At 36.2% G+C, this 21,125-nt stretch overlaps 1 protein-coding gene across 3 annotated transcripts in view; it reads right to left on the reverse strand.

The window, feature by feature from the left end:
* Window positions 1–16,553: 16,553 nt before the first annotated feature.
* LOC125652225 (hemicentin-2-like) overlaps window positions 16,554–21,125 on the reverse strand; it is a 44,143-nt gene continuing 39,571 nt past the window's right edge. For 2 of the 3 annotated variants that reach the window (XM_056165147.1, XM_056165146.1), the window contains exons 4-6: window positions 19,793–19,834; window positions 18,867–19,157; window positions 16,554–18,240 (exon numbers count right to left, since the gene is read on the reverse strand). In XM_056165147.1, the coding sequence (XP_056021122.1) occupies window positions 18,074–18,240; window positions 18,867–19,157; window positions 19,793–19,834 (500 nt within the window). In that variant the 3' untranslated portion in view covers window positions 16,554–18,073. The remainder of the gene's footprint in view (window positions 18,241–18,866; window positions 19,158–19,792; window positions 19,835–21,125) is intronic. The other variant, XM_048881251.2, reaches the window with a different exon arrangement.

Raw genomic sequence — 21,125 nt, forward strand, 5'->3', positions numbered from 1 at the left:
ACTGGAAAGAATCACTCAACTTTCAAGAGTGGATTGTTAGATACAGCAGCAGCGAGTGGTACCAGTGATGTCATACGAGGACACACTTATCCAGAACAACTCTTTCTTCTCTCCCCCCCCCCCCAGAAGGCAGTAATTCGGCGATGGACTTGACCCTGAATCCGTAATGATGATTCTTATACAGTATCCTTGTAGACCCTGGTGCAGAACAATGTCAAAGGTTTAGAAAAGTCCACTAAGATTATGTCATTTTATCACCAGTCCTGTCCATGTTTATGTCAAGGACCCGGAGTTCTCTCAGAGGAATTGGGTTTTCTAGAGCCGTTGATAAGCTGTTCACTGAAGTGCCAAATGTCATGTACACTATTTGGACCATGGGTTGGAAGAATATATCTGGACTATGAATAAAGAAGCATCTCTAGGTGACATATGGACAAACTTGCACTTTCACACTGTTACTAATCTAGTCTTTATACAGACAAACAGACGGATGGACATGGTGATTCCAGTATATCCTCCACAATTTTATTGCGGTGATATGATAGGTTCTGAAATGGGACACCAAGATGGGATAAGTTAAGAATCAGACAAAATTAGCGCAGGTATCTCAAGTTCAAATGGTAATGACGCATCTTTGTTTGGGGTAAAATCGCCGAAGAAGGATCTCGAGCTCGTGTCACTACATGTACGAAAAGGATGAAAGGTAGCAGTACATCGTCGGAAATATTTAATGAGGCAATTTGATTGGGCGCTCATGGAAAACCCTAAGCGAATTTGTCCAATCAAAAGGACGCTTTCACCCCAATTTCGGTATACAATTGCTGTGGTAGCAAAGTTAAGTTAGTGCTATCTTTAAAACAGAAGAGTTCTACTATTATAACGATTACTTTGAATGAATGGTATTTTAAAATATTTATTCATGAGAACGAGCGAGTAGGAATGAATGGACCCACGAGTGATGGAGAGAGGAACGAAGCGCAATCAACCGTGGGTTTCCGACGATGGTTGCAGTATAACTGATGGCGTTTTTGGAAAACTGCTCCTAGAATCGACCAACGCCTAATTAGAACAGAAACAAGACAAATGCAGACTGCTCAAAGGTGAAGATAACGAACAGTGATAAATCTCATAACTCCTATAAGCAATACAAAATAGAGAACTGGACAAACATGGACCCCTGGATATACCAGAGGTGGGATCAGGTGCCTAGGAGGAGTGAGCACCCGCCGTGAGCCCTATATCTTCATCTGGTAATATGAGTTATCCGTAGTCAAAATCAGTGTGCCAAGAATGGCCTAACAATCGGTATGAAACAAGTCAGACAGCATTTGACCCAATACAGAGAACCTCGGTCTTTCAATTGGCGACAGAGTAAACCAGAAGTGATAAAGGAATTAGATAGGTTACATGAGGAATATGTTTTGGTGCCAGCTGACAAAGCTTGTCACAACCTTGTCTTTGTTTGTAAGGCTCATTGTTACAACTGTATTATAAACGAACTTGGCATTAATTCCACTTTTGGCAATCATACTTATACTCCAACTGCCCTTTCAAAAGATGAAATTCTTCAAAACCATGCTTCAGTTTAGACACATTTTTATTTAACATCCCAGTCAATGGGTCGAATGAATATGAGTTACCGTACCTTTACTGAATTCCAAAACTACATAAAAACCCTTACAAACAAAGATACATTGCTGGATCCAGTAAGTGCTCTATCAAGCCCCTATCTTTGCTCCTCGCGAAAATATTAACAGTTGTGAAGGAGAAACTTCAAACTTACTGTGCGACTACATATGCCAGAAGTGGTGTTAATTAAATGTGGATTCTAAAAAAATCTAAAGATCTTTTAGTAAACTTGAAATCGTAAAAATTTTCCAAAATCAATAACATCAAAACCTATGACTTTTCAACACTTTACACGACCATTCCTCACGATGAATTAAAGACTAGACTTTTTGACATCATAGACAGTTGCTTCTTCAACAAAAATGGAAAACGGAAATATTCATAACTAGTTATCAGTCATCCAAAAAATTACTTTGTTAAACACCACTCTGATTCCATGCACAAGTACTCTGAAGTGAAATAAAAAATATGCTAGAGTTCCCCATTGACAATATCTTCGTGATCTTTGGTGATCAGGTCTTCCAACAGTCTGTTGGAATTCTCATGGGCACGAATTGTGCTCCTTTGTTAGCTGACCTGTTTCTATATTCATATGAAGCAGAATTTATTAAAAAACTTCTACGTGAGAAGAAAAATCTCTTGCTATTGCCTTCAATTCGACATTTACATATATCGACGACGTTTTGTCTATTAACAATGATAACTTTCATTCATATGTCGATTCGATATATCCATGTGAGCTTGAAATGAAAGACACCACAGAGTCGTCCACTTCTGTTTCATACTTAGATATTTTATTGAAAGTAGACATTAACGGCAAACTGACAACTCAACTGTTTGACAAACGGGATGATTTCAGCTTCTCCATCGTCAACTTCCCATATCTATGTAGCAATATTACATTATCACCTGCATATGGTGTTTATATCCCTCAACGCAAGAGCTTGTTCTGCGTATGGTCAGTTTTTAAATCGAGGCAAGCTACTGACAAACAAGTTGATGGTACAGGGGTTTAAACAGTCTCGATTGAAGTCAGCATTTCGCAAATTCTGTGGTCGTTATAACGATCTAGTTCGTCAATACAGCCTATCATTGGGTCAAATGCTGTCTGACGTGTTTCATACCGTATGTTAGGCCGTTCTTGGCACACTGATTTTGACTATGGATAACTCCGTTTACCCGATCAGGATATAGGGCTCACGGCGGGTGTGACCGGTCAACAGGGGATGCTTACTCCTCCTAGGCACCTGATCCCGCCTCTGGTGTGTCCAGGGGTCCGTGTTTGCCCAACTATCTATTTTGTATTGCTTATAGGAGTTATGAGATTGATCACTGTTCGTTATCTTCACCTTTCACCCAGTGATAGGTTGTATTGGCAAACAACAGCGTTATAACGATATATATAAGGTGAAGATAACGAACAGTGACCAATCTCAGAACTTCTACAAGCAATATATTGAATCGTCAAATGAATTATCATTGTTAATAGATAATATGTCGTCGATATATCTAAATGTAAAATTGAAGGCCATAACAAGAGGTTTTTTCTTCTCACGTAGAAGTTTTTGAATAAATTCTGCTTCATAAGAATATAAAAACAGGTTAGCTAACAAAGGAGCACAATTCGTGTTAATGGGAATTCCAACATACCAAAGACCACGAAGATTTTGTCAATGAGGAACTCTATAATATTTTTTATTTCAACTTCAGAAATCACTTAATTGCGTGGAATCAGAGTGGTGTTTAACACAGTAATTTTTTGGATGACTTGACCACTATATTTCCGTTTCTCATTTTTGTTGAAGAAGCAAAAATCAATAAGCCAATCATTTCATTACTTCCATATACTTTTTTGGTGTGTACTATTACATATGTTAGGAAGAGAAAAAATTATTTAATCAATAAACTGATCAATAGATATTCAATAAAATCAATCAGATTGGTGGTAGTTCATGATTATTTTAATGTGCACATTCACAAAATAACACAAACATATCATTCATGTTCAACAATTTTGAAAAAACAAAACCGATAATAAATCAATGAAATTAATCATAATTCTGGGGGAAAAAATCCCTATGCCAATCTATCATTAGTTGTGTATACGTTTTTTGGTACATGTATACTAGTACATACAGATATGAAGGGAAAAGATTTGATCAATAAACTGATCTATAGATATTCGATAAAATCAATCAGATTGGTGGTAGTTCATGATTATTTTAAAGTGCACATTTACAAAACAACAGAAACATATCATTTATGTGCTATGACTTTGAAAAACTAAAACCAATAATAAATCAATGAATTCAATCGAAATTTTTAATAAAAAAAATTTTGTTTTGGTTGAGGCCAAAAAAAATTTTAGAGGCCAAAATTGGGGCCAGGCCAATTTTGAGGCCAGGCCAGGCCAATGGGGCCAGGCCAGGTTTTATAGTATGCCGTTATTTTGACTGCTACATATTTTGTTGTGGATCGTCTTGAGCATACGGGGACTCCGTGCGACCTCTATCATAATAGCATGAAATAATAATGGCATGAAATATCGCCTTGTAAAGATTCATCGCCATTAATTGCTACATTTCGTCGTACATCTAAATTGAGTTTACGTGAGAAAACAAGAACATCAAAAACATGAAGGAGAAAATTAAACTTCACACAAAAGAATGGTTTTTGGCGAGAGAAAACAATTCCAACAACAACAGAAAGCAAACACACGGGAAAAAAATGCTACCATTATTTTAATCCTTGTATGGCTTCCGTATCGCTTAACAACTTTCTTTTTAAAACAGTTTCAAGTTTTAGAATTTTGATATTTTAGAGGTTACATTCAGTTTTCTATCATTAGGATTTCTTGTCAAGCCAATGCTTCCGAACTGGGTTCAGGGTTCACTAGCTCTCATCAGCGGATCTCTCTTTACAGCTAAAAATAATCATCATCAGGGTGTATCTTTCCTTATTTTCAAAGAGTTCGTGTACCTAGTTCAATTTGTAAAGTTCATACCTGTCTTCGAAAAATAAAGCTGGCCATGGAATTAATCCATATTCACGGGCAATAAGTGTAAAAGTCTGTGCAATGTGGAAGATACATTTCGTAGGCTGTCAAAAACCATAGTCTACCCTGTCTAAACATAGAATGATCGTACATAACAGCTTGCCTTCTCATGTTCTCAATGTGTAAAATTTTTAAGTCCATGTTTCCACGTCAAAGGTCTTGCAACTGTTAAAACAACCAGAAAGGTAGCTTACAGTGGTTTTTCTTGTGTTGGATTCTGCTACTGCTTCAGTTGTTAGACGGCCAAACATTTTTTTAGAGGCCAAATTTGAGGCCAGGCCAACTTTTGAGGCCAGGCCAAAATTTGGAATGGAGCATAATTAGAGGCCAAAATTGGGGCCAGGCCAATTTTGAGGCCAGGCCAGGCCAATGGGGCCAGGCCAGGTTTTATAGTATGCCCAAAATAACTAATAAACGCATCCTCTCATTATTCTACATGTCAGTTTGCTACAGTATATTCAGTTTGATTTTGGACCCCGTGGTTTTCAGTGTTTTCTGAGAACTATTAAAATTGACAGAATGACATATTACGTTGCTGCGGCTAGCACACTTACACCCACTTTCAAATTCTCGTAAAATTAATGAAACGGAAAAACAACATTCACTGTTTTATTGCAAGGGCGATCTCAAAACGATTGTCAAACTATCCGTGTTCATACAGGCGTACATGTTCATCCATCGTAATTCAATTCATTTGCTAAAAACGTTTGAAGAGATCACAAACTGACTTTTTTTCTGCCATTCCAGAAAACAATCTAATCCATCAAAATCGAAGACAAGAGTATTATGCAAACGACGGTACTTCGTAAGGAGAAGTAGGCCCACGCTGCATTATCTGTGTTTTCATCTTCTTCATGTCTATGTTTTATAGCCTGGGAAATCAATGTTGTGTCCTTCTTTTATCCTGACTATCGGTCCTAATTTGTGTATTGTACAGGTCGACACCTGCGCTCCACATAGAACTGGAGCAACAATAGTTCGAAGACTGGAATATCGTGAGTGAAATAGGAGAGTAGCTTAGTTCTATACGCCTGAGGATCGAATTTTTAAAACTACACAGATAGCAAAATGATTCATGTGTCACTTCCACCCAAGCAGTATGTTACTGATCAAGACTTTCAGGAAATGACGTAACTTTGAATTTTAACCATGATAAATCACCAGCGTGTTCGAAGTATTAACCGTACTTACGTCTTATATGAACATAGTTTCGTAACATCTTCTTAGTTCTGATTCATCAGACGAGATTTATGATGTATATGTAGTTTTTACAAGTTAATTGTGTCATAAAAACCGTTTCCCATGTTATAACTTTGTAAAGAGATGAGATCTCTCAAATTTCAACCTTATTACACGATGTTGGTGCAACATCAAAGTGAGCAAACATTTACAATAAACATGGTTTTCATTGAACATCTTTAGAATTATGGTTAGATAGAAGTACATGTATATACCGTATATGAGGAAATACTGGGCGGAGACGATTTGCTGAAATACTTACATGTAGGCTATTCCATTCGATGCGTACGTCATCTTTTTTTCATGTTGGACTGAGAAAAATACAAAAACGTTTCGGAGCGGGAAAATGGTATAACTGAGCAGAGACATAATTATATGTATCTGCATTGAAGTTACGGACAAAAAACCCCAAACGAAATACGAGTAATGAATCTAATGGTCATGTGGTAATTACATGGTAGGCTCAAGATCATTTCAGAAAATGATCCGTTAATTCAAATATTGGAAGTAAACTATTCAGATACAGTTAATTTTTGTTTTGTATCGAATTGAAAGAAATGAACTATGACTCATGTATTATAGTACGTGATTGTATCGTTGGGAAGTTCTTTGTTTCGATATGTCAGTTGTTTCTTTTATCTCAACATAGGAGTGCAACAAGGAGAAATGCTATCTCCTTTTTCATCACCGCTGTAAGTTTTGTTTGTTTACATGTTGTTTTACTTCTCATTCGAGAAATGTTTCAGTCATGTAGAGACGTCACCAGCTGTAGATGAAGTGCCACAATTTTTTATCTATGCATGGTGCTCAGGCATTCAGGGTTATTTTTCGTACAGTGTACTAGCGCCTACAATGTACGTCTGACACGGGGCTTTGTTATACACCCTTCATTGAGAGACCATATTAAGGTATGGCGCAGTGCGTCTGCATGTCAGCACCTTGTGGGTCAGATAGATACAGGGGGGGGGGGGGGGACTCCGTGGCCGAGTGGTTAGATCATCGCGCTCAAAATCATACGGCCTCTCATCTCTGTCGGCGCGGGTTCGAATCCCGCTCGCGCAGGTAAGTGAGAAAGTTTCCTAGTTTACTTTCCGAAGGTCGGTGGTCTCTTCCCAGGTGCATTGTATCTGGGTTCTCTCTTCCACCAACAAAAACTGGGCGCCACCATATAACTGAAAAATTGTTGAGTGTGGCGGAAAACATCAAATCAAATCAAATCAAAAGATAGACACAGTACTTAAAAGGCCAGGATTACTAAACTTGATACACTTGTTCCCATGCAGTGGTTAGAGAGAGAAGTCTAGAAGTATCATTTTCAAGGTCAAAGATCAAAATTACTGGCACATGGGTAATTGTATAGACGCCCAACAAAATAGAAATAGTACCAATAAGGCTAGGATAATTGAACTTGATACATACATTTAACCACTACATATTGGTATGGTGAGCATTGCTCTTGTTGTAGACATATCCGAAAAACCCATGACTTTCACTTACAATGTTGGGCACTTGGATGAGGACCAGTCACTCTAGGTTAAACGTCTTAGGATTGACACTGCGCTGGGATCGAGAATTGAGTCTGGGCCGGACTTCTTTAGTCAAACATAAAGGCCATGGGCATATCACATTTTTTCTTTATTATGTGGATCTACTATATTTTTGGAGAACATGGCGGCGTTGTGATATATCAATCACTTTGATAACGTATTCCATATCTGAAATTTAGCTATAATAGGCACAATTGAAGGAATGAGATAATATTTGCATGATCTCTTGAATGTTCATTTCGAGAATATTTTAGGCGGCCTACGGAAAAATTGAGAAAATCGACATATTTGTGGGTTTATTTAACTCCAATTTTATGATATTCCATAATGTAATAATTTTATTATATAAAAAATCTAGAGTATTATAGTATATGAAATAAGGAAGATATTGCGACTAGTTTGCAAAATATGACAGGGAATTTGTGCCTTTTTATATTTGCCAATAGATTAAAAAATATATCATATGATTAACCATATACATGTATACACATAAAACCACTCGCAGATGTATACTTTATAACATAATTTTAAAGCTCTATGCCACAAAAAATAATGCCAAACAATGTTTGGCCACTCATGAAATATTGAATAATGTACAATATCACGAAATTCCGTCGGATGGGACGTTAAAGGATGTCCCGTGTCAAGGATCACAACCCCCCTAGCACGTAAAAGATCGTTTCTCTGGTTTTCGATAAAGAGTATGCTCACTGGGAGCCATCAGGGGAAACTCAAAACCGGTCGTATTTCATTCATTTAACCGCCGTAAAATGGCTGAAATATTGCCAAAACGGCGTTCAACCCCAAGACAATCAATCACATAAGCAACATAACAAAATTAAGTATAACGAAAATTTCACTGTATGCCGCCAGCTATAGATTTACATGTAGGTACTTGAGAATGCACAATGCAGCAAAATATGCCAGGAGAGAATACTGAACCAAAGAACTGGATTAAAAGTGGACTATTCATTTCTCACAGAACAAGCACCTCCTGGTAAATAAGATTTAGATAATTTCATAAAACAGTTTCAGAGAATACTGGATTAAAGAACTGGACTAAAAATGGACAATCAATTTTTCTTAGAACAAGCAGCTCTTGGTAAAAAAAATATTCCTATATTTGATTGCATTATAAAATAAAAAGTACTAAATGGATACTAGATCGTGTACATTTATGCGGACACAGGGTTGTCTTTGAGTTTTCTTTCTGTAAAGGTTGGGTCTGATATGTTCTATGGATATATCTATCGGTCAGATAAATTGTTAATAGCAATGACTGCAGAATCGTCGAAAACCTACGGTCAGTCGCACTTCTTTTACCTCAAATAAGTGCGACCGACCGTGGGATTCCGACAATGTGGCTGCAATTAAAAACCCCGTAAAACATCCCTATCTGTTATTTCACTGGGCGATTGCATGCAGATAGTGGTCAGTGCGGAAACGCGAAAACGAAAGCAGAAATCCAAATTGCTGTCCAATCTCGTTCAACCGGAGTTTACGGAAACAGCCAAGTGTTTGGTGGAACAATTAAGTAAAAAAGAAGCGCTGTAGCTATGCTTGGCACCTTAAAAAACTTGTTGACTCGGTTCCTCGAATTTGAGTTAAAATGAATTTTTATTGGAGGCACTCTTAGTGGTATTGGTATTGTTTTCATGTGGGACATTTCCAAAGAAGGATGCATCACACAGATGAATAATTCAATTTCCACAACAATCTGTAAAATCTATAGTTATAATGGCAAATCAATCACAAATGCCTCTGAAACTGCCGCGATTGATTCCGTTGTACGTAGATTTAGGGCGTTTTCCATTCCTATTGCACTGCTGTCAAAATCAGCAATATTTATTCATGTCACCAAAATAGCCAGTCAGCGACGCGCTTTCCATTATCTGCAACAGTGGCGACTGTTTAATGGAAAACACTCATTTTGAGGTTAAGCTACCGTGATCCGTAATCGGCTGATCCACCGATTTCTCCCGCTAACACCAACTAGTTTCACTGCCATTTCTGTGGATTGTTTTCTCAATAGAAAACTCAAATACACATCACAATGTGGTATCCAACCAATTGCGTTGAAAATTGTGAAATCTAGGACCCTTGGGGGAGGGGGGGGGGCTCAATGGCTCACACATTTAAAATACATTGTTTCTATTGAAATCGTCTTTCGACTCTTGGACTTCAAAGCCACACAGTAAACATGAGAAGAGAAGGCACTCATGACCACTGGGTCTTCTCCGGGACCTTGTGGTTCAAAAAGTGAATACGCAATACTTTCTTTGAAATCTTCTTTTAACGTCCTGAACTAACTAAACAACTAAACTGAACATCTAGCACAGAGACTGACTGTAGTTATAATATGTTGAAACATCTTCTGAAAGTTCTGGTCCCTGGGTCAATAGCTCATTACAGATATAGGGCTCACGGCGGGTGTGACCGGTCAACAGGGGATGCTTAATCCTCCTAGGTACCTGATCCCACCTCTGGTGTTTCCAGGGGTCCGTGTTTGGCCAACTATCTATTTTGTATTGTTTGTGGGAGTTATGAGATTGATCACTGTTCGTTATCTTCACCTTGCATGGATCATGTAGTGGAGAATACAAACATTGAAATTTTTAAAATTTATTCTTTACTCCTGAACATATAGCAAACAAGTTAACTTCATAGCAATAGTCCCAGCAAACAAGGATTAGGCTATAGAGAAGAATGACTATGACTGTCTACATGTCCATCTTCTGTTGTTCTCGCCTACTTTGTACCTGGGTAACAACGCTGTAATAAAAAACATTAGAGGCTCTTACTTGAACAAGGTGTCGGATGAGCAGATAATGTGTCATCACAAAATCTGGACTATCCAGGTTCAAAAGATGCTTTTATTGCACCATCAACATGCAACACTTCCTTATTACAAAATCAACATGCAGCACTTCCTTATTTACAAAATCAACATACAACATTTTCTTACTAAAACATCAACATTAAACACTTCCTTATCACAACATCAACATTAAACACTTCCTTATCACAACATCAACATGCAACTCTTCCTTATCACAACATCAACATGCAACAATCCTTATTACAACATCAACATGCAACTCTTCCTTATTACAACATGCAACACTTCCTTATTACAACATGCAACACTTCCTTATTACAACATCAACACTTCCTTATCACAACATCAACATGCAGCACTTCCTTATTACAACATCAACATGCAACACTTCCTTATTACAACATCAGCACTTCCTTATCACAACATCAACATGCAACTCTTCCTTATCACAACATCAACATGCAACAATCCTTATTACAACATCAACATGCAACACTTCCTTATTACAACATGCAACACTTCCTTATTACAACATGCAACACTTCCTTATTACAACATGCAACACTTCCTTATTGCACCATCAACATGCAACACTTCCATATTACAACATCAACATGCAACACTTCCTTATTACACCTTCAACATACAACATATCCTTATTACACCATCAACATGCAACACTTCCTTATTACAACATCAACATGCAACACTTCCTTATTGCATCATCAACATGCAACACTCCCTTATTACACCTTCAACATACAATACTTCCTTATTACAACATCAACATGCAACACTTCCTTATTACAACATCAACATGCAACACTTCCTTATTGCAGCATCAACATGCAACACTTCCTTATTACACCTTCAACTTACAACATATCCTAATTACACCATCAACATGCAACACTTTCTTACTGCACCATCAACATGCAACACTTCCTTATTGCACCATCAACATGCAGCACTTCATTATTTCACCACCAACATGCAATACTTCCTCATTTCACCATCAACATGCAACACTTCCTGAATAACTGAAAGATTTTCGTGTAAATCTCGAGTGATTAAGGCCGATGGTCACATCATACAATGTGGTTAAAGGACACATATCGTGTTTTCAAAGTATACAAAATTATATGCATTTTGTCTTCCTTATGCTAATAGAAATTAATTGTAATAGTTCGTTCGCTGAAGTATTGCGATAATCAGCCACAATACGGACTTAAATCTAAGCCCCGATTTCAAAAAGCCTAGTTAATTAGATAGGTAGTCACGTGGTACAGTGACGTCATATGCGACCTTCGTTCGATCAACTTGTTGTAAAAGTAGTGTTAGATATTTTTAAAAACTCGGGTTTTAGGGCCCTAATTTATTTACCATGGATAACATTTATTTCGATGTTGACAAATTTCCCGAGTCTTATATCTTTTAGCCACCAGTGCACACAAATAGCGACCCAAATGTAGCGAGGAAAGCGAGTATGAAATCTGCGAGTAAATAATGTTTACTTGGGATCACTGTCTAAACACTATTTGGTAATGTCATTTCTGTAAACAACTGTAATTAGCGTTGTTGCTTTTTGAAAATAAACAGTGCAAATATTATTAAATTTATTTTTGGAGAAGTTAGATAGACCTAAATTATGATACGATTATGTATCATTGACAACTAGGCCTACTGTCACGGGTGCATTTCGAAAAGAAAAGAAAAATGATCAAACTTATGGTGAAAATTCCAATACTTTTATATTATTTTATTCAAGCAATTTTATTAATCCTTATTTTTTTGTTATCTACACGTTGTTACTTAGGAAGTGGGAGCGCGGCATGCTGTTGTTGTAAACACGTACGCGGTCCCTAAAAAAATGAAAGCATTATAATTCAATTCAAAGTTGGGAAATATCATATTTTATTATTTATAATTGAAAGTTCAATTAACTTTTATCTTTAAATTTCTTTTTTTAAAACTACCAGTTGGCAGACACTGCTAGCGAAGTTCTGCCTTTATGTTGTTACAAGGTGAAGGTCAGTTGGTGCGAGTGTGTATTGAATTTGAAAGCAGAACGGAAAGCATAAGCCGTAGCCCTATATGTAACAGTGCGTAGCTTCGATAGAACCATTTTCTCGCAGTTTATCTACGTCTTTGTCCAAGTGCTTGTTTAAAAAAGTACAGGGACAAATTCTACTGGTTTTTTATGGCAAAGTCGTTGTGCCGACAAAAAATATTCACGTCTTGTCCCTCATACCTTCCTTCGAAAATTGAAAAAAACACAGTTCAAAGCCTCTCTACTGACTGCAAGTGCACCCTTAAACGGCACAAAACACCCTAATGCAGTGTTATTTACAAGCCGTTAATGTGATAATTGTTTGTTTGTCAATTAAATCTAATATGTTTATGAAATGGCTAACAACTGTTTTCAAATCTTCTCGCTCGAGGTCGCATATGACGTCACAGATAATGGCGCGTAAATTATCGAAGAAAATATGCATATCGCAAAATTTGAATTTCATCGCTTTCAAACTCGAAAACTACGCAAAATGTTTTATTTAAAACACATGTAAAGTAGTTTTAGGCATGAAATGAATTAATTTTGCTGAAAAAATTAAAAAGTTTAAAAACATGCGATGTGTCCTTTAAAGAGTAGCTTATTACCTTATAATTTTAAAACTATCAAGTTATTTGTATTTTTAAAAATTGTTAAGTTCATATGATGCAGAGCAATAATCGTTAGAGCAACATTCATAAAATCTGTTTTTGTGACGTAATCCTCAGTCGTCATACAAGGCGTGGTAGAAAAACAGCAGAACATTTATACGATATAGATTAGAATTATGAATGCCGATCAACCAATCAATTTTTGTTACAACCGAAATAAAATTATATAATTATAAAATGATTTATGTTCCTGTCGTATGAAACATAATGTTGGTAATCGCAAAACACCTATAATATAGCTGTGACTCATGTGATCCTAAATTCAACCCGACTTCATACAGAATAGTTGTAACTGCTTAATAATACAGTTATCTACGGTATGTCAAATTGAAAATATTTTAAAAACATTAGTTTAATTAAGCTACTGAAAATAGATAATATTCTTTTTCAGATATGCGTGGTAATTTTTGTAATGAAGATTCAAAGAATCCGGGAAATAGGAATAGTCGTGTACTTCAGCTATTTCGTAGAATGACGCAGACTTTTAACGGAAGTACGCAAAACCGGAATCGTGGATGTATTGATTTGTGATAAGCAATGGCTTGACAAAAATATTTACCATCAAATAAACACATAGATATCATCTAATCTCGGTGCTCTCTTATATTTCCCACCGGTTCTCTTTCGACTGTATAACCTATTGATAAAAACACTTTAACAAACACTTGATTCTTTGCACGCTAAACAATTTGTATAGGATCTGTTTCTAACCTTCTATGAGCCACTTGACTACCAATGCAATCAGTGAAAGATTTATGTTCAAACAGAATATGCGTTTTATCCACAAAAAAATCATATGTACAAGAAATGATTTCTAGGGTTTGTTTAAGCACAGGAGGTAGCTGCATGAAGATAATTCATTGATTTGCGTTGTATCCAGTTTCCGGTTTTACTGACCACCATAGATACATGTATTTTCTGTGACCCTCGAGTATGAGCTCAGAACAACCATTAGGTCACAGGCTCAATACTTTTCTATACTAAAACAAGAAGTCTTTACGAAACACTAGACCCTAGATCGTGCGTGGCCATATTTTATTTTGCAATATTGACCTTGATCATGTTGAAGACCTTGATTCTTTCCTTCGAAACCTTTCAATTCACCAATTATGATGTTTAAAGTGACAAACAGACAAAAAAAACCCTCCACCTTCGATCTCGAGGTTAGACGAGTATTTTATGCTGAATTGCTTGTAACTTCTATACCTATTTCTCCAAATGTTGAAGACCGATTTAACAGATACCATAGATTTCTGGATAGAATAGGTCCTCAGTTATGCCTTGGTTTTCGTAAGAGGCGACTAAATGGGGTGGTATTTCGGATGATACCGCGAAAACAGAGGTCCCGTATCACAGCAGGTGTGGCGCGATAAAGATCCCTCTCCCTGCTGAAAGGCCGTAAGCGCGGAGCATAGGCCTAAATTTTGCAACCCTTCACCGGCAATGCTGACCTCTCCATATGAGTGAAAAATTTTCAAGCTGGACGTTAAACTATATTCAACCAACCAACCGATTTGACGGACTGGTATTTTCGACAAGACAACTAAAAATGTCTATCCTGAAAGGCTGTGTTTATCTCATTTGAGAACTGTTCATTCAGAAGTGACATAATCAGCTTTAGGTAAAGTACCGCAGACCTATGCACGGTACTCTAGCAGGGCCATAACAGTGAGGGTTCTTTGTCGTACTAACGCCTACCGTGACATGTTTTAAGGTAACTTCTAATGATGAGCACTTGGCGAAGGAACAGTCATCACCTATGTTAAACGTCTTAGGTTTGACACGGCGCCGGGAATCGAACCCGAGTCTTCCGGTAGCACCCTAACCACTAGGCTTACTGCGATCCATCGTCAAAACGGAACTACTTTCTAGCCGTGTTGTATCATTTAGTAAAATGTCCGTCTTCTTTCACCATTCACCTGGTAAGTTTGTAGTCTCGGAGTCGAATTTGTGGATACATTGTCCTGAAGAAACCCTCACAACATGGACCATTTCCAAACGTGTTCTCATCTTACAGTACCTTGTCCTTTGACCCCTGAGATAGTATTCCTACATGTAATTGGCGTTGTGGGATAATAACATTGACTCTTAATTTGCACACCAAATTAATACTCGTATGCACTCTTAAAAGTTTCCTTCCAAATTTGACCTTGAGACCAAGGGAAGATCTTCATGCAAGGCACTATGTATCTTAAAGTTTGATAAAAATCAGGTAAGACGGCATTTCCATTCCAGTTAGTCTTGACTTTTAATACTTGCCCATGAACATAAATAGGAGCTATATCTTTATGTAATGCTGTATCCATTCCTTGATAGTTTGATAAAGATTCAAATAAAAAGTCTATTGTTTTAAAAATAACACACAAGAATTTTAGAATTCCTCGTCCTTGTCTTTTTGTACTTTACTTTGAAACCCAATCTTGATACAGTCATTCCCCCCAAGTTAAATAATGCAACGAACACAAGAACGCACACAATTAAGAAAAATTCATTTTTAAGAATACATATAAGTATGAATTGCGACGCTTCACGCTGGCATATTTGAAGAAAGCGCGTTAGCACTTTTTAAAAAGTATGCCGTTATGTAGCGTTGCAGTTTATATCCTCGTGTATTTTCCACACAAAAAATGTCTGATATTTACATTCTACTTTTATTATTTCTAAAATTGACGTACTAAATTTATCAATATTCATACGCGCGTTGTTTAAAACTACAATGTATGCATGAAGAAATGGCCATCATTACAATTCATAAAGATTTCAAATGCAAAAGCATTGGAAATGTAGATATATACCAATGAATTGGCGTATCATTCTGTTGCGGAGGAGCAATGGTTTACAGTAGGTAAAATTGTTTAGAAGAGCACGTTAATTTTGTTTTCGTCTAATTTGATAAAAATAGGTATAAAACACCCGAGTAAAAAAATGAGAAAGACCATTGCTGAGAAAACAGTGGGGTTAATCTCCCCTTTTCTCGTGAAGCCATAGTTACGCTATTACTGCAGATTATGAGAAAGAAGGATGATGTCCCACGAAATAATCCACGTCTGCAGACAAGCTTTGCTGGACATAACATTTCGTTATACAAACTCGCCAACAGATGCATCTCACGTGTTTCCTCCAAAGCATCTGAAAAAATTTACACAATGAGATCCATATACCCTTAGGTAAATTGAAGATAGTAGACGTACAACAACGATTTCCTTGTGAACATGAGTGTTTTATCTGGGTCATCTACAAAGTCCGCAATTCTAGTTCTATAATTTAAAACTTGCGCCTGCTGAAAACTGTTATGTCATCATATATAAAACGATTAAATTTTCGTAATCATTTTTCAGAACGTTACATGCATCGTTCATTTGTATGTGGCTAAACATATGTTCATCCTGCTGGAAACCAAACAACCGGCGCGAAGCTTTCGTTCTACACGGTTCTCAGTACTCGTTCATTAAGTGCATATAGATTGAATATACAGGAAATCAGCTACATGTCAATCAATATCTCAGTTATAGAAGAATACATACATATTGAAAACTTTATTCACGTGACGAATTTAAAGAACATACAACTACACATTGTACAAGATATAAGCACGTGATCTTTGTATTCAGATATGTAATGATTTGTTCACTTTCAATAAAAGTGAAATTGTTTTTATCTAAAAATAAACAATGACAAGAATCGCTACAATTAATAGTAATACGAAACGCTCCACCGATCTATAATTGTTGTCAATGTGAAGAAAATAACAATTTTCATGTCCGGGGATATTATACCAAAGCTACAAGCAACAAAATATTACAGATGGTTTTAATCAACCATCTTTTCTTTTTAAGTATGATGTTCATCCAATATGGTGCAAAATTAAACGAAAACAACATGATAATTTTTTGATTAGTGGAATGAATTGGATGGAATACGACCCTGTGAGATAATTATAAGAACCATGCAGTCCTATATAAAGTTCCATGTCTATAGAGAGTCACACAATCGTTAATAATACTTATAATAAACGCAATGACTCGTGTATAAAATATATAGTTAAACCATGAAATGTGGGGAAACTTTCGACTGCAGTGAGCCTCCGTGATAGATTGACTCGCCGAAGTCTTCCACAGGTCCACAATAATGAGGAGGAGTTCATACTTTGAAATGTGCCTCGTGTCTTAAAACACGTTGTTGAGCGCCGTTATCTTTATTTCACTTACTTTGCATTTTGAGCAAGATGTTTTCTACTTAGGAACAAACCAAAAGTATTATGCTTAGATGTGACCCCTCAAAAATGTTATACTTAGATCAAATCATTTTCAATATATACATGTCTTCGGTAAGAGCTCAACAGTGAGAGGGTTGCAAAGAAGTATTCGTATAAGTACACCGCTATCGCGGACATCAAATGATCTGTATTAGGCCCAAGGACACAGACCACTAAATCCACTGGTCAGTTTCAGAGACACAAGACCATGCACTTCACTGGCCAGTTTAAAAAATAAATAAGTTATTTGACGATCTTTTCACATCACGTAAAACACGACAATTATAAATGATAAAAACAGATGACAGATGATCGATGACTGCAGATGATTGGTCGAAGACGTCGGATGTTCCCCCTGGTTTTCCGATTGTAAGTTTCTTTCCGAGATGATCACTGAAAAAGAATACCCTCTTTAAAACCATAAGCCATATAGTAGTGTATATCATTTCAAAATATATCAATGTTCCTTACTTTCCGAACGTTTTTTTAACGTAATATATACTAGTTTTAAGTTAGTGATTGGATTTACAGCTAGAATGTATGAAAATGTACTGTCACATCGTTATCCTCTGATAATTTCTTCTTGACAGGGACTTGAAAGTTTATGACGTGTTGTATAAACTGTGAACAAGAATTCTGTTCCGATATATACATGTAAGTCAATTAAATTGGTATTGTATTTTGTAATCAAGGCGTGTATTCGCGCTGAGCTCAGGTGTATGTTAAACCTAATCCGAAGGAGTTATGTAACAATTGTTATGCCAGAATCCTCGTTATAAAGTTAGTCTCTAATTAGAGAGATCAATTAGGAAATTTTGCAACTTTTCGAGTACAAGAAGCGTGGTTGTTAGATCGTTAATTCGGTAGTTGATTAAATTCCGTGTAGTTAAACTTCTTGGGGAGGGTGGGAGCACACCGTAATTGATCATACCTCTTTTGCTGTTATTCCTTGTAGCTGAAAGAGAAACAAAGAATAGGACTTAAAATTCTTCTCAACGGATAAATCAATTATCGTTCACAACACACTAGTACAAAACAGCCTAATTCTTATAAATGAATTTAATCTTAGTTTTACAGTTGACAACAATCCGTAACAATTTTAAGAAGCTACATATACATGTATTGAAAATTGAAAAAAAAAATTGGGTATCAAAATAAACTTTCTAAATCCAGTCCAGTTTACAGCAATCACGTGATCTTTACCGAAATTCAATCTGACAAGTATCTAAAGATCATATATCACATTTTGTAGTACAGTCAAAGCCCCAAATCAATCTGTTCCGGACTAGGATGTCTTGGGATACAAATCAAACTCGATTTGCAAATTAATGTTTGGAGTAAGACGACACTTTTAATGGGCTCGGAGTGCAGCATTTGCTTTCACAGGAATAGAGATACGGCCCAAAACCAATTCCGACGAAATATTGAACAAAGAGATGTTGCGCATTATCACGCTTCATTTCAAATTGCGGTATGAAATTTTTTGTGATACAGCGAGTTAATGTCTTTTGATAAGAATATTGCATGGTGCATTAGAACACATACGAAGTAATAGATCACGTGATCGACCACGATACTGACCATACAATACCACTACTGATGTTGATTCCACTAGGCTGTTGGATGTTCGACATGTGTATGTCCCAGCGTCACTCATCCGCGCATGCTCGATACGAAATGTACTTTTAATAGTTTTTGTTTCCATTGTCACAGAAAACTTGATGGAGACTCCTCTTCCAACGTTACTCTGGAGTTTTTCACCATTTTTAAACCAGTCAATATTTTCAGGAACAAAGTCAACTCCAGTGGCATTGCAGTAAATCTCGAACGGTTCGTCCGTATTGACGTGCTGTCTGTCAGAAATGTTGATGACTGAAAGATAGCGGACAAGGAATGTTTATATGATGCTGGCAGATAAAACATGAGTAACTCTTACAGACCTATAAATCCCTACTTAAAGTCACCTTTAACATTTTAATCAAAGGAATATTAGAGAATATAAACCTCTTATCAAATCGTCTAAAGTCTATAATAGTACAATATACTGCAGTCTTTGAATATCTTTATGCAGAGACGGAGAATGCCCGCAATTCTTAATGGAGCAAAAAGGACATACACATCTAGAGCAGTAGTTTGACATTAATGAGGATTCAGAAGGTGATACCACCAGTATGTTATCTCCCATCCACAAACACCTATATATATATATAATCCAAATAGAAAGAGTTGATATCACACAGTCAAAATAATTCAATAAAAAAAGCAGGAAAATATACAGTTCCAAAATATATTTAAATCACTAGCGCTTTCTAGATTTTAACATCCATCCTCAGGTGAGTACAAATTTTAAAATTTTAAAAATTTGTATTCACCTGAGGATTGATGTTAAAATCCAGAAAGCGCTAGTGATTTAAATATATTTTGATTTTGGAACTGTATATTTTCCTGCTTTTTTATTGAATTATATATATATATATATATATATATATATAACACATAAGACTTACCTTCTTTAGAGTTTGACTTTTGCGGATGAACATGTGGTTTTTCTGCAAAATTGAAATTTCAAATGTTAAAGTTTATGATTCTGTATAATATATATTTTCATCAAAAAAAAAAAAAATAAATAAATATATATATATATATATATATATATATGTATGTATGTATGACTTTCGCAATACTTAACACTTTTGTAACTTGGAATCATTCCCTGCTTTGGGGTGATGATACCAATTAAATGCAAACAAGTCCTCATCTTTAATATTAAATACCTGGAAAATCAGATTGTGAAAGATATTTGTGGACATTGATCAGATAGACTAATCACCCCCACAGCGACGTCTTCTTTAGCGAGCGCGGTTTTTACATTCTTTTTCAGATATGATTTTAATTCCTTGGTAAAGGAATTGTCCATCTGTACTCAATTCTGTCATGAGGATTACATGCTATTTCAATATCGATTCTCTCTCTCTCTCTCTCTCTCTCTCTCTCTCTCTCTCTCTCTCTCTCTCTCTCTCTCTCTATATATATATATATAAAGCACTAAATAATCACAACTAGGTACTGAAAATTTTCGACCCACCGCCTAGCAAGATTGTCAAACCAGTGCGTAAGTCCACTTGCCCACAACGACTTCCCTATATATATATATATATATATATATATATATATATATATATAAAAGGCGAACATAACGAACAGTGATCAATCTCATGTATGTATGTATTTTGCCTCGGAAATGAATGTTGCTCAGTCATTGGATAAAACACGTTGGGCAATTATACTTATTACAGACCATCTACGGAAATGTGTTAGGTTGATCAAACTCAAATATTTTCGTAGATGATCAGTAAACTCTTTATCTCCCTCAAACTCTCTATCTCCCTCAAACTCCCTCTCTCCCCATACCCTGTATTCCTTAAAAGATATAAATTGTAGTGTCAATGGTTTGCAAACCTTATAACACTGGAATTGGTCCAGTTTTTCTTTTAAAATACTTTCGAGTTATATAAGAAGACTCAGAAAAAATAACAACTTAGATCTGGAAAATGGAGTCGTCCTTATCCTTGAAAAAGGCAAACCATATACATATACATATATATTCTTGGTTGGAAAAATTATGTACTGTTATCAAAACGGAAACCTTCTCGCTATATTCTATGTTCGATTTTCTTTTTTATATTTTATCATAAGCGATTCTGTAATACAATATTCTACTACAATGTTTTGCACTGTAAAAGCAATAATAGTTTTGTTACAGTAATATTGTACAAGTATCACGTGATTAATAACGGAAGCGGATATGGAACGGTGTCAGAGATCGCGATGATAGGCCAA

The sequence above is a fragment of the Ostrea edulis genome, chromosome 5 (genome assembly GCF_947568905.1).
Source record: "Ostrea edulis chromosome 5, xbOstEdul1.1, whole genome shotgun sequence".
In the NCBI taxonomy this organism is placed as follows: Eukaryota; Metazoa; Mollusca; class Bivalvia; order Ostreida; family Ostreidae; genus Ostrea; species Ostrea edulis.